This window comes from Dipodomys spectabilis, unplaced genomic scaffold, assembly GCF_019054845.1.
Source record: "Dipodomys spectabilis isolate Male_0828 unplaced genomic scaffold, ASM1905484v1 ptg000054l, whole genome shotgun sequence".
In the NCBI taxonomy this organism is placed as follows: Eukaryota; Metazoa; Chordata; class Mammalia; order Rodentia; family Heteromyidae; genus Dipodomys; species Dipodomys spectabilis.
Window position 1 is genome coordinate 25,521,260 of NW_024870731.1, and position 23,670 is coordinate 25,544,929.

Below are 23,670 nucleotides of genomic sequence, written 5' to 3' on the forward strand. Positions count from 1 at the left end.
CAGGTTTTGATTTGGTGAAATCTAGATGGGGGTATTGAGTGGTATAGAAGGGTATAGAGCTACTTTGGAGTAGCCTGCCTTCAGATCTCAGCCCTCCACTTTCTATTTAGTGACTTAAGACAAGATATCTTGTGTCTCTGTTTTTCCTGAAATGAAAATAATTGCAAATGTTTTGTTCTTTTACTTCTGAGGGTTTTTTCTTTTAGTTGTGACTTTTTTTTTAGTTGTGACTTTTATTCACTAATAAACACCTAATACCTAGATAGTACCCACTAAATAATAACCATCCATGTATATAACTGAATATATGATTACTATGTGAATGAATGATAAATAAAATTAATAGTTTATACAGTACTTTTCCTGAAACACAGTAAGTACTTAATACATGTATTGCAAGAGGTGATAGGTTGCTCCAGAGCAACAGAGATTGGAAGCAGTGTCCACTGTATCTATCCCATTGACAGTAAAAATAGAAATAAGTGTGTAATAGGCATTATGTGCCATGTACATGCACTGAGCCAGATACATTTTTAAGGACTTTATACTAACTCTTTGATCCTTAAACTGCTACTCTTATCTCCATTTTACATATGAAAATATTGAGACAGAGTAAGTTGCCCAAGGTCACATACCTACCCAAGTAATAGGGTTGGAATTTGAACTCAGCCAGTCTGATTCCAGGGGTCTTTTGTCTTTCTCAAATTCTTTCAAGAGCCTTCCTTATATCAGGTACTGTTCTGTGTCCTCCTGGAACTTATATAGGGAAGGAGATAGCCTAAACACAAATAACTAATGAGAACGGTAGGAGAGAATTGTCTGAAGAGATAGAGGCCTGCTCTAAATTGTCAGGGAAAGTTTTTCCAGTGAAACATAAGCTGAGAATTTAGAGCCGGCAGGATGAAGCATTTCCACAGAAGGAAGCAGTTAAAGGCCATGGGTAACTGTCAAGGAGATGAGAATACTGAAGTACAGAAAAGAGTATTAAGCCTTACGTTGCAAATTTTACCAAGAGGGCCTTCTAAATGCTGGTTTTCTTTCTTACTATACTGAATAACCCCTAGGTTAGTTAATGGATCAAGTGATACATATAATTTTAAACCTTCCTTCTTCCTCATCCCTACATCTTCAGTCTCCTGACCACTTTAGAGGATCCTCCAGTGCATGCCTTTGTGTGGCCTTTGCTTGTGACCCTTGAACTAGCCCTTGGGCCCATCCTTTAACTGAAGGTGATCCACACTCATGTCTGAGTTGCCTTCTCTAGCGGGTGGCTTGCACCTCCTGCTGCTGGAGCCGCAGTTAACCTCCCTTGAGAGGTCTGCAAGGCAGAAGTGTATGGTCAGCAGTGGAGCAACAGGCCACTTGGGAATTTAGCTCACATTGTAAAATGGTCAGTTGCTATGTGGTGTATATATCAATGTTTTGCAAAGTTAGGAAAAGTTCTAGAGCCCTTGAAAAAAAAAATTGTCGTGTGGGTGATTTTGGTTGTTTGTTTCTTCAACAATGGATTATTTACTTCATGTTCAGCCTCAGTGCTCTTCATGGATTACTTTATTTCATTTTCACAGCAATATTATGAAATATAGGTCATTTTAATTCATTTTATACACAAGGAAATTTTGGTCCAAGGAGGTTAAATTATTTTTCTTTGAAATAGGGTCTTGCTTTGTTGCCCAGGTTATCCTCAAACTTGTGATCCTCCTCCTGTAGGAAGATTTGCCCACGTAAGTGGGATTTCTTCCATGGCTAAGTTAAATACTTAACGATGCATACACAGTTGGTAAAAGGAAGAGTGAATTCAAGTAGTCTTGGCTACAAAACCGCTTTTAACTACTGCAGTGAATATACTAGCAAAGGGAATTCCCAGTGTATAGGTTTGAAAACCATACCTAAGTCAGAAGGTTATAATTGTGCCCTAATATTCTGGTTATTATCCAATCACATAATCATATTTGCTTGCTGGAGCCAACGGAAGTACTACTAAGCACTGTCAGAGAATGGGACAGATGTGAAATGTAGTCTCCGAGGAGCAGAGTAGGACTTATACAGTTCATACATTTAGGTGGATGGTTATAAATGAGAGTAGATATTGAGACTGTGTGTCAGAGTTAGTCAGTGCTCTGGGACCATGTAACGGGGTTCAGTCTAGTCAAGTCTTTAGGAAAGATGGAATGAAGTAAAGCAACAAGCCATGTAAGATGTGCAAGGAGTGAGTTCATGCAAAGGAAACAGCAAGTGCCATGATGAGAAAGCAGTTTGCTCTAGGACAATACCAAGGCCAGAGAGGTCAGATACAGAGAAGCTAGAGCATGCTGTTGAAGGCTTTGTGAGATAGATAAGGATTTAAATTTTTATCTTTAGAGCAAGGAGAAGCTACAGAAGTAAAGTTCAAATGCCAGTCATCTCACAAACACACTTCTCAGGTCTGAGCTAGGCAAAGTGAGAAGTTCTCTAATCAAATGGGACTGCAGAAGTTTTCATTTATGGGCTGGTTAGTGGTAGAGTGCTTGCCTAGCATGCATGAAGCCCTGATTTGATTCCTCAGTACCACATACACAGAAAAGGCCAGAAGTGGTGCTGTGGCTCAAGTGGTAGAGTTCTAACCTTGGGCAAAAGAAGCTCAGGGACAGTGCCCAGGCCCTGAGTTCAAGCCCCAGGACTGGCAAAAAAAAAAAACAAAAAACAAAAAAAAAAAACAACTCTTCATTTATGAATTTTTATTTGTAAATCATAAATTGATGCACTAATGACTGACAGAGGTTTGAATTATGTAAATAGCAGTAGCAGAAAACGGGCTAATAATTGGTAAGGGCTAGACATTACAGAAAGAAAAGATGGAACTGGTCTGGCTCAAGTGTAGAATTGTGGGTTAAAAAAACAGGTTCTAGGAATTCTGAGTCCGTCTCAAGGTAAGAATGGATTGACTTTCTAACTTGAGTACAGGGGAGGCCTTGCTTTCAAGGAGATAGCTTAAATGTCTAGCCTCATTTTGAACTCAGCATGTCATCAAATAAAGGAGTGATATGGGTGTTTTACAGATTAGTGAATCTGGCATTAGTTAAGTGGAGACAGGAAGAGAGTTCTGCCCTGTTAGAAGTTCTCTCCCAGTGCATAGAGGCTACCAGACTTGGCTTTGGGAACTAGCAGTAAGAGTGGCATGGGGGAAGCCATTTCCTGGAAAACACCAGAAATTGTCTGGGCTTATGAGTTCAATACCTGGCTTTATTTCTTAACTATGCCATCTACTGACTTAGGAGGTCTCAATGTCTATGTGAGCACTTTCAAAGACCTGGTACCCTTCTGCTATTTTGTTTGTATTCAGTCTCTGAATTTTTCTACTTTTTGGAATATTGAGTGAAGGAGGCACTATAATCATCATTGTTGGAAGGTCAAAGATGTTATAGAACTACTGTCTTGAGTGAGGGAACCAGGATTCAGAGTGAAGTGACCTACATGCTTAGCCACTTGGCTTAAAGTACCAGTGATTGAGTGACTAATAGGGAGAGGTAGGAAGTGGCCTTTTAAAAATATGACGGCTGAACTGAGACTTGATGTGTAAGACTGTATCAGGCATCTGATGGAGAAGAGGGGCAGAACCCAGCTGAGAAAGAGCTTTCTGCATTTTGTGGGGTGTAAGGTGGTCAGTACTAACTTAAAGCAGAGTGAATCACAGAGAGAGGGAGATGCAAGTGGAATTTCATCCTGGGTTCTGTTCTAAGGATTGAAATTTTCTTCATAAATGTCACTGGTGAGGCTATCAGAGACTTAAACAGCATTGACTTTATCAGGGAGAAATTTTAAAGAATTGCTGTGGCTGCTTAGTGAAAGAATGGAAGCTCTCTTAGGAGAAATCATCCCTCGTCTATTGGAAGAGTGCTGGTGGCAGGTCCTGCAACAGTGGCTGTGGCAGTTAAGAGATATAGACAGGCTTTTAAATAGAGCTGACTGGACCTGCAGATGGCCTGGAAGTGATGGACAGAGGAGTTAGATGACACCTGGGTTTTTAATTTTAGCCATTGATGGATGATGAATAAAATCATTTACTAAAAAGGGGAAAGGTTACTGGGAACAAGGAATAGGGCAGCATCAACAATGAAGTTCTATTGGACATATTTGTTCCATTTGAGATATTTATAACATACTCAGATGGTGATGTCTAATAGGCACTTGGACATGTGAATAGACAGAGCTTGCGAATAGTCAGCTTGGAGTGAAGACAGAAAGATAGACATGATTTACATGAGGAAGTTATAGATAAGTGGGGGAAAGGAAACTTTCAGAATATCGCAAAGGTTAAATGCTTTTTCTACAACATTCAAGTTCAGTTGTTAAGTAGAGTGTTCAAAGTGGATATAGGAACATCAGCATTAAATATGTTCATTGTTGTTGGAGATCTGGTTTCAGTGGGACTGTGAAGTCCTACATGTATTTGCTCATGTATCCATGTGCTTAAACCCATTCCTTCCCAGTATGCTGGCTGGGGACTTAGATGTAGGGGCTAGCCCACTCACATATTCATTAGAACATGGAGGTGACCCAAATCCTGAAAAAAACATAGGGCTTACAGAACAATAATTTTCGTTCTTTCAAATTAGCTCAAAATCCATGAACTCAAGTACAGTGGTTTCAGTTACATATTTAAAGTGTATTTTGTAAGCTTGTAAATTTAATAATGACTTTATTTTTATTAGCCCAATACTTTTTTCTGTTCTAAGTCAAACTTATCTCTACATTTGGGCAAGAATCATGTTAATTTTTGGATGGGCTGATTGCAAATTGCTTTAAAAATGTTCAGAAACAGATTATTTTATTTCTTTTTGTTGCTCTCACACAGATTATTTTATTTCTTTTTGTTGCTACAACATTCCACCCTGTTCCTGTTGCTAAGGCCTCTGGAATGTTCCAGTACAGAAAAAGGATATAGAACTCCTGAAGAGGACATTTTATTTGAATTATTTTGTATCTTTTAGCTTACTCCAAATATGGATGTCTGAAAATAAAGAATTTTGAAAGCTAAAGTTACAGTTGCTTTAGGTTTTTATTATAACAACTCTGTTTCATAGAGTAGCATGAACTGGATTTAAGTATGCCCTATTTTGTGTGTGTGTTGCACATATATTCAACCTTTTAGGAATATGCAATATGCTAATGAGAGGTTAATGACTGCAAACTTGAGTTCTGATTATGCTGCTTTCCTGCTGAGTAGACAAGTTCATGTAAATAATATATTTTAGAGTTATGATATTTTAGAGTTATGGTTAGAAATAAATGGATTGAAAAGTACAAAAAGAGACCAAGAAGGGCAAATACGTATAAATGCATGATATATGTGTGCATGGAAAGTAACAGTGAATCACATTAATTAGTGTGTTAATTAATACAGTTAACATGTTACTAGTAATATTAAATCTGTTACTGATAGCAAAAAGAAGAAGAAACAGGATAGCTATATGAAAAGTGCTTAGCACAGGAACTTGGACATAGTAGTGATTCTTCTCATTACTTTCCTTATCAGGATTTTCTGCTTTTGCATAAATGTAGATTTCTGGTTCCTTAAGACTAACCCCTTACTAATCATAAATTTCATAGAAAGATAAAAAGAACTAGTACAAAACAGAACTCTTTCTACATAAACATCATTGTGACAAGCTCCTATCCTTATTACTTAAAAAAATCTGTGTTGGTTTTGTTAGTGATACAGGTCTTCATGCATGCTAGTCAAATGTTCCACTAAGCTACATTCAACCTATGTCTTCACGCTACCTGTCTTTTCACTCTCAAATCTTGTTTTTAAAGGAGAAAGGATCTAGCTTCTACAAGTATCTGGCAGAGAATATTTTAAATAGAATTATCATTGAACATTGTAAGAAAAACTATCACAGATTAAAACTAACTTGACTAACACAGGTTAACTCCTATTTAATTAATCAAACTAATTGGCTTGATTTCATTAATGAAACCATTAATTGAATATAGAAATTTGATATTTTTAAACTGTAAGTTAAAAAAATTGTGTCACCTTTGTAATATGAATTTTCATAGTTAATAGTCCTATAGAACATTTAGCACCACGTTTGTAATGGAATTTAGGCTAAACTGCTTTTAAGTTCTAATAGTATGAAATACAATTACAAGAAAGTCAGGGAAAATGGCTTATGTATGTCATTACATGGAATATAACCTTTCCTTTTCTCCCACATGTACTAACTTAGCTCAATGTGGTTATGTTTTCAAGGAAAATAGCACTTTCTTTGGCTTTTACTTATTTTTGTTAAATAAGTTTAGAGAAATCAGCAATCTACTGGGAGCTTTTGATATTATCTACTCAAATTACACAATTAGGGGTGTTTAGCCTCTGGATATTGTAATTTGCTGGTGTTGGGATCTGGATGAATGTCTAGAAACCATTCCTCTGATTTTAAGCCATTATTGTAAGAGTCGGGTCCCAGCTGTTGACCATAGACTGGGGGCAGGCGTTCTTGTCTTTTTAGGTATAATGATGATAAAATGGTATCTCTGTAGGTAGTTGGGAAGCTAAAATTAGATAAATAGCATATAGAAACTACTCAGTGCTGCAGTTGTGTTCGAGTCATGTAGAACCTTGGAATAGTTCATATCTATAGTTAACTATCTGTAATTCAGTGCCACAGAAACTGCGCAATACAGACTAAACTGTAGCTTTGTATGGTAGATCAATCATTTGATATTTTTTAAAGATTCTCTTCATATGCCATCTCCTTAGATCGTTTTTTTCTCCCTTTAAAATCACCAACATCATGAATGCTAGAGAAAGGGAAATTAAATCTATATGAAAGAATGAAAATAAAAATCAGTTATTTGGGCCCTTTTCCTTATACTTGTTTATTTGCCAGTACTAGAGATTAAACCCATGGACTTGCACATGCTTAGCAAGTATTCTACCATTGAGCTATATAGCCAGCATTTTTCACCTTTTAAACATAGAGTTTAGTCTACCAAAATACTTTTCTGCATTAATGGTGTGATACCTAGCCTAGCTTAATGGCTCAAGCCTGTAATCCTATATACTTGGGAGACAGACATTGAGAGAATGAGGTTTGAGGCCAACAAAGAAGTACCAGTGGCTGTCATGATGGTGCTTGCCTTTTATTGCACATATGGGGAAGGCCAGTAGCTCAGTGGAAGAAGCTAAGTAGAAGGAAAAAAGCCCAGGCTTCCTGGGCATAAAGTGAGATTCTACCTTGAAAATAACCAAGACAAAAGAAACTGGAGGCATGTCTCAAGTGGTAGAGTACCTGTCTAGCAAGCCTGAGTCCCTGAGTTCAGTTACCAGTACTGAGGGAGAAAATTGTACTATCAGTGTATTGCAGATATTCTCAATTGTGCATATTATATACAATACCTGTTTGAAATCACTAATCTTGAAATACTTTGTTGAATTATTTTATGGTTGCGACTTTTATTTAAACATATTTACAAAGTATGAGGTTACTTTGAATTTTCATTTATATGCAGATAGTTTTTCTTCAGTTTTGCATTTTAAATTGATTTGTTATTCTGAAAACAAAATAATCTTGTCTCTTGGCTTATTCTGGAGACCAGATTGCTGTTAATATGTGAAATGCTGTTTGTACTGAAGGCATTATGTCTGGTGTCTTCATTTAGCAGAAAGAATAGAGGTTGGTTGTTGTGGCCTAAAATTTAATAATGATATTTTTCCTTTGTATTTCGTGCTGCCAAAAGCAGCAATTATACTCTTCAGTGCTATCTCTGCCTCACTTTCTTAACTGGGTTGTAGAACTCAGAGATCTGATAACTGAAATAGAATGTAAAATTAAATAACAAAAACCATTATCAGGTATAGTTTTGTGAATTACCAAGTACTTTCTGGCAACTTTTGGTAGAGTTTATCTAAATTGTTCTATTGCATGAATATATTCATTGTTTTCATTCTAATAGGTGTATCTATTATACCTTGTAACAATTTTGCATATTTTATTTTAGACCTATAAAGTCTAAAGCCTGGTTTGATTTCTTTTTTGGTCATGGTATGTTCATAGGTTACTTTTAAACCAGTGTACCATTTGTCCTTGTGCATTTTATGATAAGGAGGCCCCTTTAGAAAGTATTACTCTTCCAAATTATTTCACAGCAGTCATATCCAGATGAGTGATTGATGCTCTGTTTCTTTGTTGCAGACATGCCAATATTTGGTCTTTGTCCAGCCCATGATGATTTCTACTTGGTGGTGTGTAACGACTGTAATCAGGTTGTCAAACCACAAGCATTTCAGTCACATTATGGTAAGTGTTTAAGTGTTTATATAATCATTATTAAAAAGTAAATAAAGCAGAACTAAAGCAAAGGCCATAGTATCTCTCCCTCATTGGGAGAGAATTCCTAGACTGGGTTAATACCTTCTCAAATGTTGGGTACTGTCTGATTTTTTTGTTTGTTTGTTTTGTTTTGTTCAGTCGTGGGGCTTGAACTCTGGGCTTGGGCGCTGTCCCTGCTCTCTTCAGCTCAAGGCGAGTGCTCTACTGCTTGAGCCACAGTGCCACTTGCAGTTTTCTAGTGGTTTATTGGAGATAAGAGTCTTCAGGGACTTTCCTGCCTTTGAACCGCAATCCTCAGATCTCAGCCTCTTGAGTAGCTAGGATTACAGGCATGAGCCACTGTCACATAGCTTAGAGATAGCTTTTAAAGCAAGAATTTTTAGGACTTACTGTTAATATTGGTATGAGCCACACCATCATAAACATATCCCAATATTGATTGCAAGGAATGTATGTTATGCTTAAGCATAAAATGGTTTTGAGTTCCTGCTGCTGGGTAAGATTGTGGGGGTCAGCAGTACAAAGGTAAATAATGTACTGTCTGCTGAGACTTAGAAGCTGACATTGGAAAGGGAAATGAGTCAGTTGCCAAATATTTGGAGTTGAGTGTGAAGATGGACTAGAGCCTACAAGAACCATAGGCTCTTTTTTGTAGTGCAGGGATAATATAAGAGTCACAGGTTTGGTGGGGACTAATTGAAATTACCTATATGAAGCCACTAATATAAAGCCTGGTATATAATAAATATGAGAGACAGAAAGATGTGTGTCTAAAGTTAAAAACAGTCCAAGCCCTTAAAAATAAGGTGGAACATGAATACCACTGAGTGAATAACTCAGAGAAAGCTTCTTAGACAACATACCCTTCATATTAGGATTTGGAAAGTAGAGTTGAGTTAGGGGTTTTTGGTACAATTTTTTTCTATGTTTTTAAACCTGAGATACCTGTCCATTGTGGAAAAAATGCAGAAAATATTTTAATGATATGTAGTCCCCTATAATTGGAAGGGTTTTGATGGAAATAGACAGGGCAGCTACATATGGCCACACAGATTGTGTACTGTACATCCATATTTGGTGGGTCTAGGCTGGCAATAGAGTGACATGAGTAAGCTCAGAGGCAAGAAATTCCAGGCTGTCTGGAATGTGCTGCACAGTCCCGCTATTGGCCAGAGCTGATGTATTACACATGTGAATGAGTTGTGTGCATAGAGAGACTGGGTTTTGGCTACATGGCCTCACTGTTCATAAGAGTTCCCTGGCCTCCATGTGTGCCAGTGAAGAGCTGTTGCAGATTTGCAGAATCAGAGTAATATGATCCAATGCTGCTTCAGAGAAGTGAGAGGTAGATTTGGATTGGGAGGAAATAGGAAAAGAAATGCTTAAAGGTGTTAGCTCTTCCAGGAGATCCTCTTGGTCACCTCTTTTCAGAGTACTTCACTCGGTGGTGACAGTGCACTTTTTTTTTCAGGGCTTCTTATTTCTGCTCATCTATTTGTTTTGTGTTGCTAGTAGGCTTGAACTCAGGGCCAGGGCATTTTCCCTTAGCTTTTTTGGCTCAAAGCTGGTGCTCTGCCACTTGAGTTGTACCTCCATTTCTGGCCTTTTGCTGGTTAATTGGAAATAAAAGTCATGGATTTTTCTGCTTGGGCTGGCTTTGAACCTCTACCCTTAAGATCTCAACCTACTGAGTAGCTAAGATTACAGGTGTGAGCCACCAGTGCTAAGCTAACATTTGTTTTTGATCTTCCTTCATCTCCTTCTTAGCATGTCAGTGTCTCTGAAGAAAATATCTTATAATCTCATGTCTAACTTTTCTGTTAATCTAGCACAGTGTAGCTTTCCAAAGCCACTGGGAAAGATGCTGAAGTTGCTCCAGTGGCAAGGAAAGTATTAAAGATGTCAGATAGTAGAGTTCTGAAAGATGAAGGTCAAGTGCTCCAGAAAAGGGAAGTATGGCTGTCCCTTTCTAAGGCTGCAGTGAAAGAGAGTGCTAGTGGGTTTATAAGGGTTTTAGAGGTAAATTGGTGATGATGTTGAAGGGAGCATGACTGCCTGCAGTATATGGGGCACTTCATGGTAGCCCTGGAATACTGCCAAGGGAAAGAGATGTACACAAGGTTGAGAACTATTCTCAGTACTCTCATCGTCTCCTGCCTTTTACAGACAGGAGCTGTGATATTTTTGGAAATTTTTCTCTCTTATTTGATGAAATCCAAGAAGGGTAATTCTTGCATTTTCTTTTTTTTAACAGTAAAAACAAAAAATGTTGATTTTTAGAAATGCTCACATGCTTCTTGACTGAAAATGAATCACATTATGAATTGAATTACTGGATATAGAAATGCCTTTAATTCCTCTAACCAATCTAGCATCATAAATTAGCAACACCATCCTTAACACTCCTGAATAGGAGTTGCCACACTACCATTGCTCACATCACATCATGAGAGAGGATCCTATGGCATATTGATAGTTTTCCAAGTGCTATGTCTTCCAAATGCATATTGCTTTCATAACTCCATAAAGCCAAAATATTGTCAAGTTGAACTATCGTAAGTTTGGGACTATATTAGGAAGCATTCTACTTTCCAAGGGAGGGATTGTGTTTTCTGATGAAATTAAGGAAAATATGGGGTCACTCTGTGAATACCTGTTGCTATTTACCTGTGACTTTTATGAACAAATAAGCAGTTCCTTTAACATTCAGGCAGTTCCTTTAATACTACCACTTCCAGAACAAGAAAGAACAGCACTGAAGTGGCAACAAGACCTGTAAATTATTTAATGTTAGTGGAAAAATTTTGAATTGGTGAGCAACCTATGTAGAGAAATAAAAGGCCTTAGTTTTTTTGCTTGTTTTGTTTTTCCTAGCAAGCTGCCTTTTGGGGAGTTGATGATTAACCATGATTTCCATTTGATTAGTGATAGTGAGTGGTTGTAGTATCATTTTGGTATTTCCAGGTTTCATAGTCTGATTGTTTTTGCAATATAGTTTGCTTTCCTTCTTGGAAATTAGATAGCAATAACATGTTTTCTTTGTTTTGAAATATTCCAGCATGTCTGATTTTTCTCTTCATTTTACTCAGTGTTTTTAAAAGCAAGGTGTTTCTTGCTGCAACTTTCAGATTTATAAATATACAGGCACCACTGACTCATGCTTGTAATTCTAGCTACTACTTGAGCTGCTCTGTGCCTTGCTGCTTCACTGCATTTACTCATGAAAAGTTCCATAACTTTCTTCCTCTCTCATACAGGCAGACCAAGAGGTGAGAGATGTTAATTCAGCCTGGACAAGTCCACATTTACAGTCTCTATTCTTAATTTAAACCCTTCTCAAATGTCAGCCATTAGTATTTTACCTTTGATTATTTATGTTAATTTACTTGTTAACTTTATAGTCAGCTGAATCTCTGAACAAAGTCCAAGTACCAACATGTAGCTCAAACATCTCTTCCCAATGTTAATCAGGTTCTAGCTTGATTATTTGCTGACGTAATTCCACACAATATTTTTCTTTAAGTCAGGCTACTCATTTAAATAAATCCATTTCCAAATGCGTAAAGGGGGAAAATCTGGCGTTATTTACTATAAAAGATGGTAAATATAAGAATGTAAACAGCAAAAAGATCATTTAATCTTTTGTTGATGCTCTTTGCCAGTACAGCCAGTGAGCCTGGGTCCTGCTTCCTTTGTTATAAAAGACCCTGGAAGTTAAGTACTGTTTTCTCACACCTATAATCCTAGCTATTCCAGAGGCTGAGATCTGTGGATGGTAATTCAAAGTGAGCCTCAGGAGAAAATTCCAATACCAAAATAACTAGTAAAAAGCAGGGCTGAAGACATAGGTCAAGAAATAGAACCTATTAGAAGAAGAAGAAAAAAAAAGGCAAGGGACAACGTAGCTATCTAAGTGATAATAGCAAGTGTTATCCACACGTAGTATTTGATGTTTAAGGAGTTGGATATCTATTGGAACCAACCTTAGTTCCTCTGAAATACCAGTCTGGAAGCAGAATTCTAGAAGCTCATGTTGATATGCAAAATATCATTCATTTATCAGTTACTGTTATGGATTGAGCCACTACAATTCACCGTAAGTTGTATGAGAGTCTGTTGGCAAGGCTTCCACATAAAGCAGCTGCCTCTCTCAGACCTCTTTTCACAAATGGAGGTGTCATAAATCTGGCTTTATCATAATTATTTGCAAGTAGTTTAGCAAAAATACTATGATTTACTTGCAGGAATTATGAATCTTACAGAAATAATATCATGGACTTAATGTTCCTTGCTTTGCGTTGAGGTGATTTGGATCTTTTAGATGCCAGCATAAATTGGATTTGCTAACATGTCATTTTATTCAGAGTATGAGTAAATTGCTCATATTCATATGAGAAATAACTCCAATTTTTTTTTTGAAATTGATTTAAAAGATTGCTAATGTAAGCAAAATCAGTCTTAAGTTCAAAAATCTAATGAGCTGGTTCTGGTTAAAAGCTGGTTGTCATTATTGATAACGTTCCACATGGTTATGACTAGCATTGTCATGTGATTAAATTACTTTGCATGGCAACGTTTGTTTTTTACATTATTTTATTTTTATTATTATTATGTATTTTACATTATTACAGGGCCAGATTTTTTTTGCCATCTGATTGTCTACACAAAAGCAATAAAATTTAAACTATTTTTTGAATGGGTTGTTTTAACCATTAAGTAATTGCTTTTAGGTAACGAAAAAAAAATTGTCTTCTTTTAAACCTCCAGTGTACTAAATTGGATGTTTTTCTCTACTTTGAAAATTTCATTGATAGTCTTCTAGAATTGGCATTCAGATAAAAGTCCACAGATGATCACTTTTAGCAGTACTTGGTAATTTCTAAAGCAGCTTTTGCACATGTTATTTCATTTCTTGTTCTTACCTACTAAATGGATTTTATCCATAGTTTACAGATTAAAGCCCTAAATTAAGTTTCATTCACACAGATATAATGTACCAGGCCATGTTTTCTGGGTACTAATACCTATTTTTCTTGCCAATGATAACAATAGGGGTAAAAGAAAATCCAGAGAAGATAAAGTGAATTCCACATGTTCCAAAACTCATCAGTGACAGATGCTCTAGTTCAGGTGTAATTGTTTTCTCGGTGTAGCTGAGTCAGCACTGTAAACCTGTTACTTCAGAAACAACATTTAGTAATTTGAAGATGTAATGGCAGAGTAGGTAGATACTTGATTTAGCATAGTCAATGGATTTCTTTTCTGCCTTTTCCACCTAAATAATAGTAATGCCCATAGCCTAGCTTTTCTTTTTCTATGAACCTCATAACTTTTATGGCTTCTTTAGAAAATTAATCTGTGTATTAATTTCTACAGTCAGTACCAAGACTGAAATGCATTGCAGAGCAAAAAGCATTTGGCTGTGCTTCAGAGACACATGCCAGGCCTTTCTCAGTAATAGGAGGATGAGCCAGGACTAACCAGTTGGGACATCAGCATGTGACTGCTGTCAAGATGAACATCAGTTTAACTCTCCAAGGAAATTTTGAGTAAAGGCTTTGACCTAAACCTTTTGTTCCTTAATATGATATAAGCAGTAAATTCATGTTTTTCTTTGCTACAAGCTAAATTGTACTTTAATTTAATTTTTTCAAATTTCAGTAGCATCAGATAAAGGCTTATTTTCTTAGCTAATATAATTTTTATCTTTCTTCCCCACTTGGATAAGGTGATTATTAACTGGTGTTTTAATACCATTTGTAGAGACCACATTTTAAATTTGGGTTATAAAGTGGGCTGATTTTTTTTTTTCTTTTTGATATCTATGCCTTTACTAAGGTATATGCCTTCAGGGTTGCTTTTTGATTAAATTAAACAAATCACCCATGGTATTCATGCACTGAAGAAGTATCTATTGGGTACCTATTTCTTTCCACCGAACTAGAAAGCGGTTTCTCTAATTTCATATAGCTGTAATCTGATTGGGATGGGTGAACAAAGGTGAAATAGGGTGAAATAAGATTATTTCAAGTAGTGACACATTCTGGGAATAGTGTAAAGGAAAGTTAGTGCAGACCACTTTAGATAGGTTAGTCAAAGAAGGCCTTTTCGAAGAGGAGTTGTTACCTAGTGCAGAAAAGGCCAAGTTCTTAAGATCTGGAAGAGAAGCTGCATGTTTTATACAGAGGAAATGGCAAGTACATACATCCTGAGGTTGAAGTGGCCTTGACAAAGACTGGTAAGGAAGCAATACAGTGCTTAAGAAAGAAGTTTGGTTTGAAATTGGAGAAAGAAGGGTCAGGGCCATATAGTGGACCCTGGAAGGCATGCATGAGCAGAATCAAGATTGACAGTGAATTAGTGTGGAGACACTGGGAGGATTTTGTGCCAAGGAATACCATGATTTGACTACTGCTTGTTCTTTGCAACTTAGGCAAGAATGAAGCCAGGGAGAACAAGTGTGCTATGGGTAAGGTGAGAACTGAATGGGGAGAGAAAGCTTAGATTAGGATTATGGCAGCTAGGGCAAAGAGTTGCAACCTGAAATCGACATTCAGGGCTTGTAGATGAAGTAGGTAGGAGCAATAAGAGGAAGGTGGAACTCAAGCAGCAATGTGAATCAGGAGGTTGTTCTTTCAATGTATTATAAAATTGTAATGGCAGAACGTATTTATTACAGGGTCATTCTTTTTAGTTTTTGTTGGCTGGTTTTTGTTTTATTTGGGCTGTTGTATGTGTCTTGATTTTTAGTGGAAAAGTAATCTGCTCAAAAAAGCCAAGAAACAAGAGAATTGTGTACTTTCATGGAACTCTTCATGTTCTCCTTGGATAACAAGAATTTACGGAAGAGCTTGTGTTCTCTTCCCAGTTATACCAGGGAGGGAAAAAATGGCAAGCTTATTTACTAAAAAGAAAAGTACATTTTGATATTTTTGTGATTATTAATCTAGTAAAGTATATTGTAAAAGAAAAATTAAACCAATAACAAAATATGCAATCAGAATGAACTATGTTTCAGGGGTACAGCTTGACCTATATATTACCTTAGAATGTTACTAAACGTTGGGCAAAGTAATATTTGCCATACATAATTTTTCCCTTACATATATTTGTTATGTGAAAATTGACTACGAGTTTGTCTTTTATATTTAATCTTTCTTAAATATTATATATGTTAATACATATTGTTCTGTAAAGACTACCTGTTAATTCTATTTTATTAATGTATTTTAATTTAGCCAGTCAAGTATCAGAACATTTATGTTTTCAGAACAGCATTTCTATATGCGGTGCTTTTAAAGATCATCCTGCTTTAGAAAAATGTATTTGAGCATACTGATTTACTACATGGAGGCTGGTTACAGCTGCCTTACCAGATTTATGCCACTGTGATTTAATGACTTGCTTTGACAGTTCTGATTTGGGTCACTAGAAAAGGGCAATGAAAATGTGAATTTCTGCATATATATATTGTTTTGTGTGGGTGTATGAGTGTATGGATACATACATGCATAAATACCCAGAAATACCACACACATTTGTAAAATATATATAGTTTTTGTCAATTATACACATCCCATATGTAATGCCCCTTTTGACTTGTCTGCCACGCACAGATACCATAGCTGTTACCACATGGCTGTGCTTCAGGTTTTTTTAAAGGGCACTGGGGATTAAAACTCTGGATTTTTGGGGGCTGAGAAGGTGGCTCGGTGGTAGAGTGCTTGCCTTGCATGCATGAGGCCCTGGGTTTGATTCCTCGGCACCACATACACAGAAAAAGCCGGAAGTGGCGTTGTGGCCCAAGTGGTAGAGCGCTAGCCTTGAGCTGAAGAGCTGAGGGACAGCGCCCAGGCCCAGAGTTCAGGCCCCACAACCAACCAAAAAAAAAAATCTGGATTTTTTTTCTAATAAGGATTTTTTTTTCCCCCTGATGAGCATTTCAAGACCAATTTGTTGACTACTTAAGATAAACTCACTTTCCATTTAGCCCTGGTAAGCTGTGGTCTCACACATGACCAGAAGAGGGAGTGTTTATGTTTTCTTTATGCTGCAGCACCTACTACCTGGCTGGAATCATTCCAGCGATGCACTTCTGGGCCTAAGACTATAAAACAAACTGGTTTGGAGGTAAGGGAACTATGACTACACTTTGATGTTTACCCTCAGTCTACATTGTGTGTGTAGAAATCTTAGTCTTGGGCTTATTTCTCCATTTTATTTTTAAGACAGCAGTTCAGTGTGGGGAATATCCAACCCATAGACCTCATAACTCATAAGGCCTGTGAAATCATTTGGTACGTGACCTATCAGAAACGTTAAGCGTCTCATTAGCTGCCCAAGGTTTTCTGCCTGTATTGATCATTTTGTTTGGCCTTGAAATTACTTTCTAAATATTCAAATAGCCCACCCAAGAAAAGAGTCCTCTTCCTTCTCACCCCCTCAACAAACCTCAAGGTAATTTTATACCTTCCTTTCTTGTGGGTTTGTTTTTTTTTTTTTTTTAAGAAGGTAAGTATCTCAGTTTAAAGCAAGTTGAAGTACAAGAAGTAAACTAATCACATAAGGTCAAGACTTCTTGATTTGTGCTCTCTTCAGGTCAAAAGCAAACTTTAGGTTGAAATTTGTTTTACTGCCTCTATACTTGATGTTTAAACAGATTATTAGAACTCCTAATTTTAGTAATTGTGTTGAGCTTAAGACAGTTTCAATGTTACGTGTGATTCTTAGAGGCTCAGTTGTGGTCATTGAATCTCAGTGTGCATTGCCAGACAAATTAGTAACATAATAAGGATATATTTGTTTTAATACCAGAATTCTGTGCTTCTTAAATTTTTCTTCAGTTCCCTTTACAGAGAATTTTTTTATAATAAAGACTGTTAAACTAATTTCTTGACAGATGTTTTGATTGGCACATGAGTATATTAAATTGAAATACTTATATTTGTATACAAACACACAAAATGTAACAGTTCAGATTTGCTATTTTTTTATTGTCTGTCGTGGGGCTTGAACTCTGGGCTTGGGCCACAGCACCACTTCCAGTTTTCTAGTAGTTTATTGGAAGTAAGAATCTCATCGACTTTCCTGCCCGGGCTGGCTTTGAACCGTGATCCTTAGATCTCAGCCTCCTGGATAGCTAGGATTACAGGCATGAGACACCACTGCCCAGCCTTTTTGATGTTTTTTAATGCAGCCTGTCTTCCCACCTGCTGGTCCTGAGGATTGAATTCTGGGCCTGGGCCCTGTCCTTGAGCTCCTTTTGCTCAAGGCTAACACTCTGCCACTTGAGCCACAGTGCGACTTTGAATCTCACAGACTTTGCTTCCTGGGCTGGCTTCAAACTGCAGTCCTCAGATCTCAGCCTCTTGAGAAACTAGGATTACAGGCATGAGCCACCAGCGCCCAGCTTACTTTTTTCTTATTTCATCTGTCGTCTGTAGCTGTAATAAAAAAGTAGTGCCTTCTGAATGAGTGTAGAAATTTGTAGTATCCTTCTGTATTTTTCTCACTAGCTATATGGGCACAGTGCAAAGAATCATGAGTTTTATAGGAGGGGCTTAAAATGATAGTTTTACCACAAGCCATCATGTATACTTGTGCTGCTACTCTTCTAGTTTATAGTGCTTCAGTGGAAATCCATTTACAGCCCAGGCCAGCTCTAGGCTGCCGGCCTTACTTTGGTACCTCTTCCCCCATGAACAGCACAGCCATCTCGCTCTCATTCCCTGCCATGGGCACATATCCTTAACCACTGGTACTTTTGGTTGTGTGGGACAGGGGCTCAGGAAGGGCTTCCCGAGTCGGAGTTGGAAAGGACACTTACTAATATTACCAGTCTGCTAGATGGCTTGGCAAAAAGGCCTAGTACCTTCGCTCTCCAGCAACTCATCATGAGAATGTTTCCACAACTCATAGATGTTGTATATAGTTTTTGCAAGCTTTCATTTTTTTCTAAAGTTTCTTACAGTGTTATTTATACATATACATATGTCTAGTCTTGAACTTGAAATTACTCAATAAGGACAAAATCTTTTACTATTAGTGTAACAGATATTTATCTTCTAAGTCTGGGTAATATATAGTGCTAGGAGGCAGAGAAAATATTTCAAAACAACAGGTTGAATTAAAAACCCCTTTAAACCTACTTAATGATAATAAATACACGAAATTATTTTTAAAAAGAAATGCTTTCAAAGAAGTGATGATTTTTGAAAAATTATTTGGATATTTTTCCTGACATCTGAGGTAAATTTCTGTTCTTCTTGGTATGGAACTTAGGAAAGAAACCCACTTCTCTTAGATACAGATTTCTTTCTGAAAAATGGGTAGCTTGCTAAAGGGTAACATTGTTGGGGAAGCAAAGAGACTCACTAGTCTCGTTTCTACTCTACCTTCCTTGCGTTTGGCATAATGGGTCACCTTTGAACAGGGTTCATTTTGTGTATAGTGATTAGGCTTAAGATTGAAATGTCATTCACACAAAACCTATATAAATCAGCCATTAGGATATGTTATATTTGAATGCCTTATGCACACACCTGAAGAGCCATTCACCTAAAGCAAGAGGAAGACTCCTGTGTAGCATTAGCCCCCAAGATGAATTATCTCATGTAAGCTCCATCTCCTACCTCTTGTAATCATCACAGCATGAGTAGCCAATGAGCACTGGGTAATAAGATAGCACTTGTCTTCGTGAAGCTAATCTAATTCTGAATAGCAGGCTTCCAGGCCTCAGCTGAATGAAGTTGCTTGATATTTCTAAGTTAGAAAATGCTTTCTTCCCCTTTCAAGTGTTCTTGGCATCAAGTAAGGAATGTTAAAGCTGTTGTAAGTGCCAATTAAGGCCAATTATAACCTGCCTGGCCTGCTGAGACAGTGAAGCAGAGTTGGTTAAGGCTGTGTTCCTATAAAATGGAGAACTGCCTGCGCTAGGGACAGGAACCTAGTATTTAATAACTGCCAACCATTTGTTGCCCTGCAAAACACAGCATTACAACTCTGCTGGCTTCTCAGGGATTCAAATTCTAAGAAATTATTAATGTCTATAATAGGGACTCCTTTCTTTCTTGCTCTGTTTTGTTTTTTTTTTTTCTTTTCAAGTGACATTCCCTATCCAGTTCTCCTTGGTTATAACCACAATAGCTATCATTTGTTCAGTGTTCAGATGTGCTAGGTACATTAGCACATGAGCATTATCTAGTGTAAGCCTTACCTGTGGGAGAAAGTATCAGTTGCCAGATTTGGACAGAAATCTCTTTCCCTGAGCCACACAACAAGAGGTGCTCAGACTGCAGCCTGGCTGCTCTCCTCTCTCAAGTCAAGCCCATACTGTCTCAGCGCTGCTGCTATGTGTTCCTTATTCACACAAGAACGATGTCCCTTCAGGACTCCTTTCGTGGAGGGCAAAACTTTTATGTGCATACCACCCGAACTATAGCCAAGCTGTGTAATTTATGGTCTGCAAGGCAGGAATGTTAATACTACTAAATGGAATTTTGGCTTGTCATCTTTTTTCTCCATAGAAACATAACCAGTCATATCAAACTATATTTGGACAAGATACTGGGAAATAATTTAAATAAGATCAAAATAATACCTACACCACCATTCTGATATGTGTATTGAAAATAAATTCAAACTGTCTATCTTAGCCAGGCATGGTAGTACATACCTGTAATCTCAGCTACTTGAGAGACTGCAGCAGGAGGATTACAAGTTTGAGGCTACCTTTGAAACATAGACCTTGTCTCAAAATGACAGGATAGAGTCTAGGGAAATTGCTCAAGTGATAGAGTACGTGCCTAGCAATGTGTTGATACTAGACTCAATCCTCAGTATCAAAAAGCAGGTGTGGGTTTGACAGCCCTTCTTTCCTTGGTGTTGTAGAAAGGCATTGTTCCCAGAACTGTCAAGGATTTGCAGGTTGTTTTCACCATCCATGCTATCCCTGTAACAGGAAGGGGAACATTAGGAAGGCCATATTTGTGCTAGGAGGCTGGCTGATAAGGACACCAGAACTCCTGCACATTCAATAGTGTGAAACTGAATCTCAGCCTGAGGAAGGTTCTAAACACTTAAATATACCCAATGCTGTTCTGCTGATGTTGACGTGGGAAAAGCCTTCACTGCTCTGTCAGGAGAGCTGTTGAGCTGTAGTGAACAATACTAAGCTGCTGCACTCTGGTTGATTTTTCTCTAGCTTTAGGAAAACCAGCAAACTTAGCTGAAATCCTTACCTTTTTTTTTTTCCTTGAACTCTGGGCCTGGCCGCTGTCCCTCAGCTGTTCAGCTCAAGGCTAGTGCTCTACCACTTGAGTCACGGTGCCACTTCCAGTTTTCTGGTGGTTTATTGGAGATAAGAGTCTCATGCCGGGGCTGGCTTTGAACCACGATCCTCAGATCTTAGCCTCGTAAGTAGCTAAGATTGTAGGCATGAATCACCAGTGCCTGGCTCTTACTTTTTTTTTTAAGATTGAGAATATCTTTATTATGTGCTTCTAGGCCTGTGATAGACCATCCTTGATATTCTTAGGATCTTAAGGACCACTGTGACTTAGATTTTGTAATTGTGAATATAAGATTTCTGGAAGAAAAAAGTAGGTATCAGAAAAACACTTAGATCTTAAATTGAAAGGCACAGAAAACCTCAATGCTTGTGAAATAAAGCAGTGTAGCTACTGTCCCTTTTATTTTAATCAATTAAGAATTTCTATCAGGTCTAATAGAAGCCATGTGGTTCTTGAGCTTTAAACCTTCTTACCTTTTCCAGGCCAAATTATTTTCATACATGTAATTTGTGACATTTGCCTAATAGCCTGTGTGGGATGCAGGAATCATTGCCTCTCCCTTCCCTCCCCCTTACTTTCAATTTAAAATGTGTTCTAATCTGTCAAGCATTTGAGTCATTATTATAAAACTTACACCACTTAACAGTTTTTTAAATGTCTATTTGACAGTAAGGTTTGTAATTGGTGGAAGAGAGAATAGGTATGTGAGTAAGTAACAGGGCTGAACTAAGGAAACAGCTAGCCAGTTAGATACTGCATGAAGAGGGACTGCTGCTGCATTAAAAGTGCAGAAGGTTTCAGCTTTAGTTCTCCAGTGATTGAACACCAAACACTCAACGGTATATGAAGCTATGCATATTTTAAAATATGCACAGAAAATGGGTCAAGATTTTATTACTAGATTTAGAAAGGGAAAGTATGATTTAAGCATAATTTTTTAAGTTTAATAAAAATATAGATAGCATAAGGGGAATAAAACATAAAGAGAAGCTATTGATAATTTGTAGACATATTTTAACTTCAAGACTTCTAGATCTGACAAGGTTTAAAATACAATTTTTATAATTAATCCTGTAAATTTATATACACCTGACAGTAGCAGTGTCATTTCAAATATATTAAGAAAATTTAGCATGTGAATAGTTCACATTTTAGCAGGATAAATTTATAACATTTATCTTCTCCAGTTCTGGCAAGTTGCCTTTCAAATAAAAGGATTAATTTACACTGGCCCGGAAGCCTTGTATGACCATATTAGATGAAATTAGACTCCACCCCCTGTTTTCTGTTGATCTGCCAGGACCTTTGTAATTCAAGTGCTTTTTACAGTAGTAGCAAATGTTACATAAGCCCAAACATGGAGCATATTTGGAGTTGGTGGGCAGACCCAAATCATGATGCAAGCCTTCAGTAGCAAGTGTGCAGTGAAGCACAGCCAAATTCTGTGAATGGAAGGTAGCGAGTCGCCTTTCCAGAGCAGCCCTTTTTCTGCGCAGGAGCTGAAACTTCCACTGGGTAAGTTTTCTGAGACAGTTTTCAGAGGTTGAACTTGGCTAGAGGCCCAGTTCTGGACAAGCCTGCAGGAGGTGCATTAGGTCTTTGCTAACTTACAGAAAGCTGAGCAGAGTCAGGAAGTTTGCGCAGGCCTCTTTTCTCCTGGTGGTGGTTTGTCCTGTCCTGCCAGCAGGCCTGATGGGAGGGCCCTACTGCTCTAGTGTAGAGGGAAGGAAGGAGGGCGTGCTGCAGAGCTGGGGGGTCAGAGTGGGTAATCGCAGCATGAGGGATTAGCTGTTGCAAGCTGTCCACAGGAGCCATTCTGAAATGTCGTTTGAGTTATCTGGTCAAAGTTCAAAGTAAAACAGGAGTTGAGTTTGCTATTAACTACAGCAAATGCTGAGGTTTGCATCAAACAGTTCCCTATCTCAAAGCCTGGAGAGCACTGGTTAGACAGCTCTCCAAAAATGGAGGAACATGCAACACACTTTGACTGTTTGTTTTTTTATCTTGTGGTAAGTGAGGTTTCATGACAGGCAGTTCAGTGTTTCCTGTAGAATGTGTTTGAAAGCTGTTTTGTCAGATACTTCAAATCCACAGCAAAGTTTCAAACGGAACACTATGTCAAGAGGAAGAACAACTGCACAATACAAACAGTCACCCTGGGAAGTCATTCAGTAACTTAAATTGGGTGTATAAAAGTTTAATTACGGGCAGACGGAGTGCCAGAAAACACTTTTTCATTTGTGTTGTTAAGGTAGCTAGCAATTATGCTGATGCTTTACCTGTCTTGTTCCTTGTGTCTTGGGACAGAAAGTGAGGTGATAGCTGATGAGTTTTTTAGTTTTCACTGGATTCAAATTTCATGCCTTCACCATTAATGGGTTTGACTAGATGGTTTTGAGGTTGAAATTCTGCTCCTCAGTTGTTGAAGTTTTAAATACAAATAGTTCTTGGACCTTTATTGAAAATGTGCCATTAAGATTTTTCTAAAAATCCTTATCAGGCAATTTTGAGCTTTGCTGCTTCTGGTTTCATTTGGTCTTGTGTTTTGCAAATCATTTTTGGTGTTTTACTTGTTAACAGCCTCAGCCTACAGGTAAAGCAGGTGGTGTTTCTCTTAAGAAAAAAAAAATGTTGCAAACTTGTTGTAAACATCAGTATTATGGGGTGGGGGAAGGTGGGAGAAAGGGAGAAAAACCTACAGACTCAGTCCAGTCACTCATTCCTTATTAATGATGCTTAATGAAAGAGGTCTTTTTGTATACTGTATTCTGCTGTTGTGAGCGTGAGGTTTTCGTCATGCCATGCTTGGGATCTTCAGGTCTTTTACCCTCCTTGTAACCCAAATGTAGTGAAGATAAACAATAGTAAGGCTAGAGGAAATAGCAGGAGGATCACGACATAAACTGAGAAAGGTGTTTTCAGCAGATGATGCTGTGTTACTGTTGCATTTTGGAGTTGCTACTCCTTCCTAGCCTGAGAAGATGGGACTCCCTGGTAGAATTCTTACATGCAAGTTTCAATTTTAAAAAGATTTTTTAAAAATCAATTTTAGAGATCTCGGTTTT

At 37.7% G+C, this 23,670-nt stretch overlaps 1 protein-coding gene across 5 annotated transcripts in view; it reads left to right on the forward strand.

Moving 5' to 3' along the window:
* The window catches only part of Atxn7 (ataxin 7), a 135,170-nt gene that overhangs the window by 74,262 nt on the left and 37,238 nt on the right, over positions 1–23,670 (forward strand). For 4 of the 5 annotated variants that reach the window (XM_042680127.1, XM_042680129.1, XM_042680128.1 and 1 more), the window contains one exon: positions 8,178–8,282. In XM_042680127.1, coding sequence (XP_042536061.1) covers positions 8,178–8,282 — 105 coding nt within the window. Of the gene's footprint in view, positions 1–8,177; positions 8,283–21,979; positions 22,121–23,670 lie in introns of those variants that run through there. The other variant, XM_042680131.1, reaches the window with a different exon arrangement.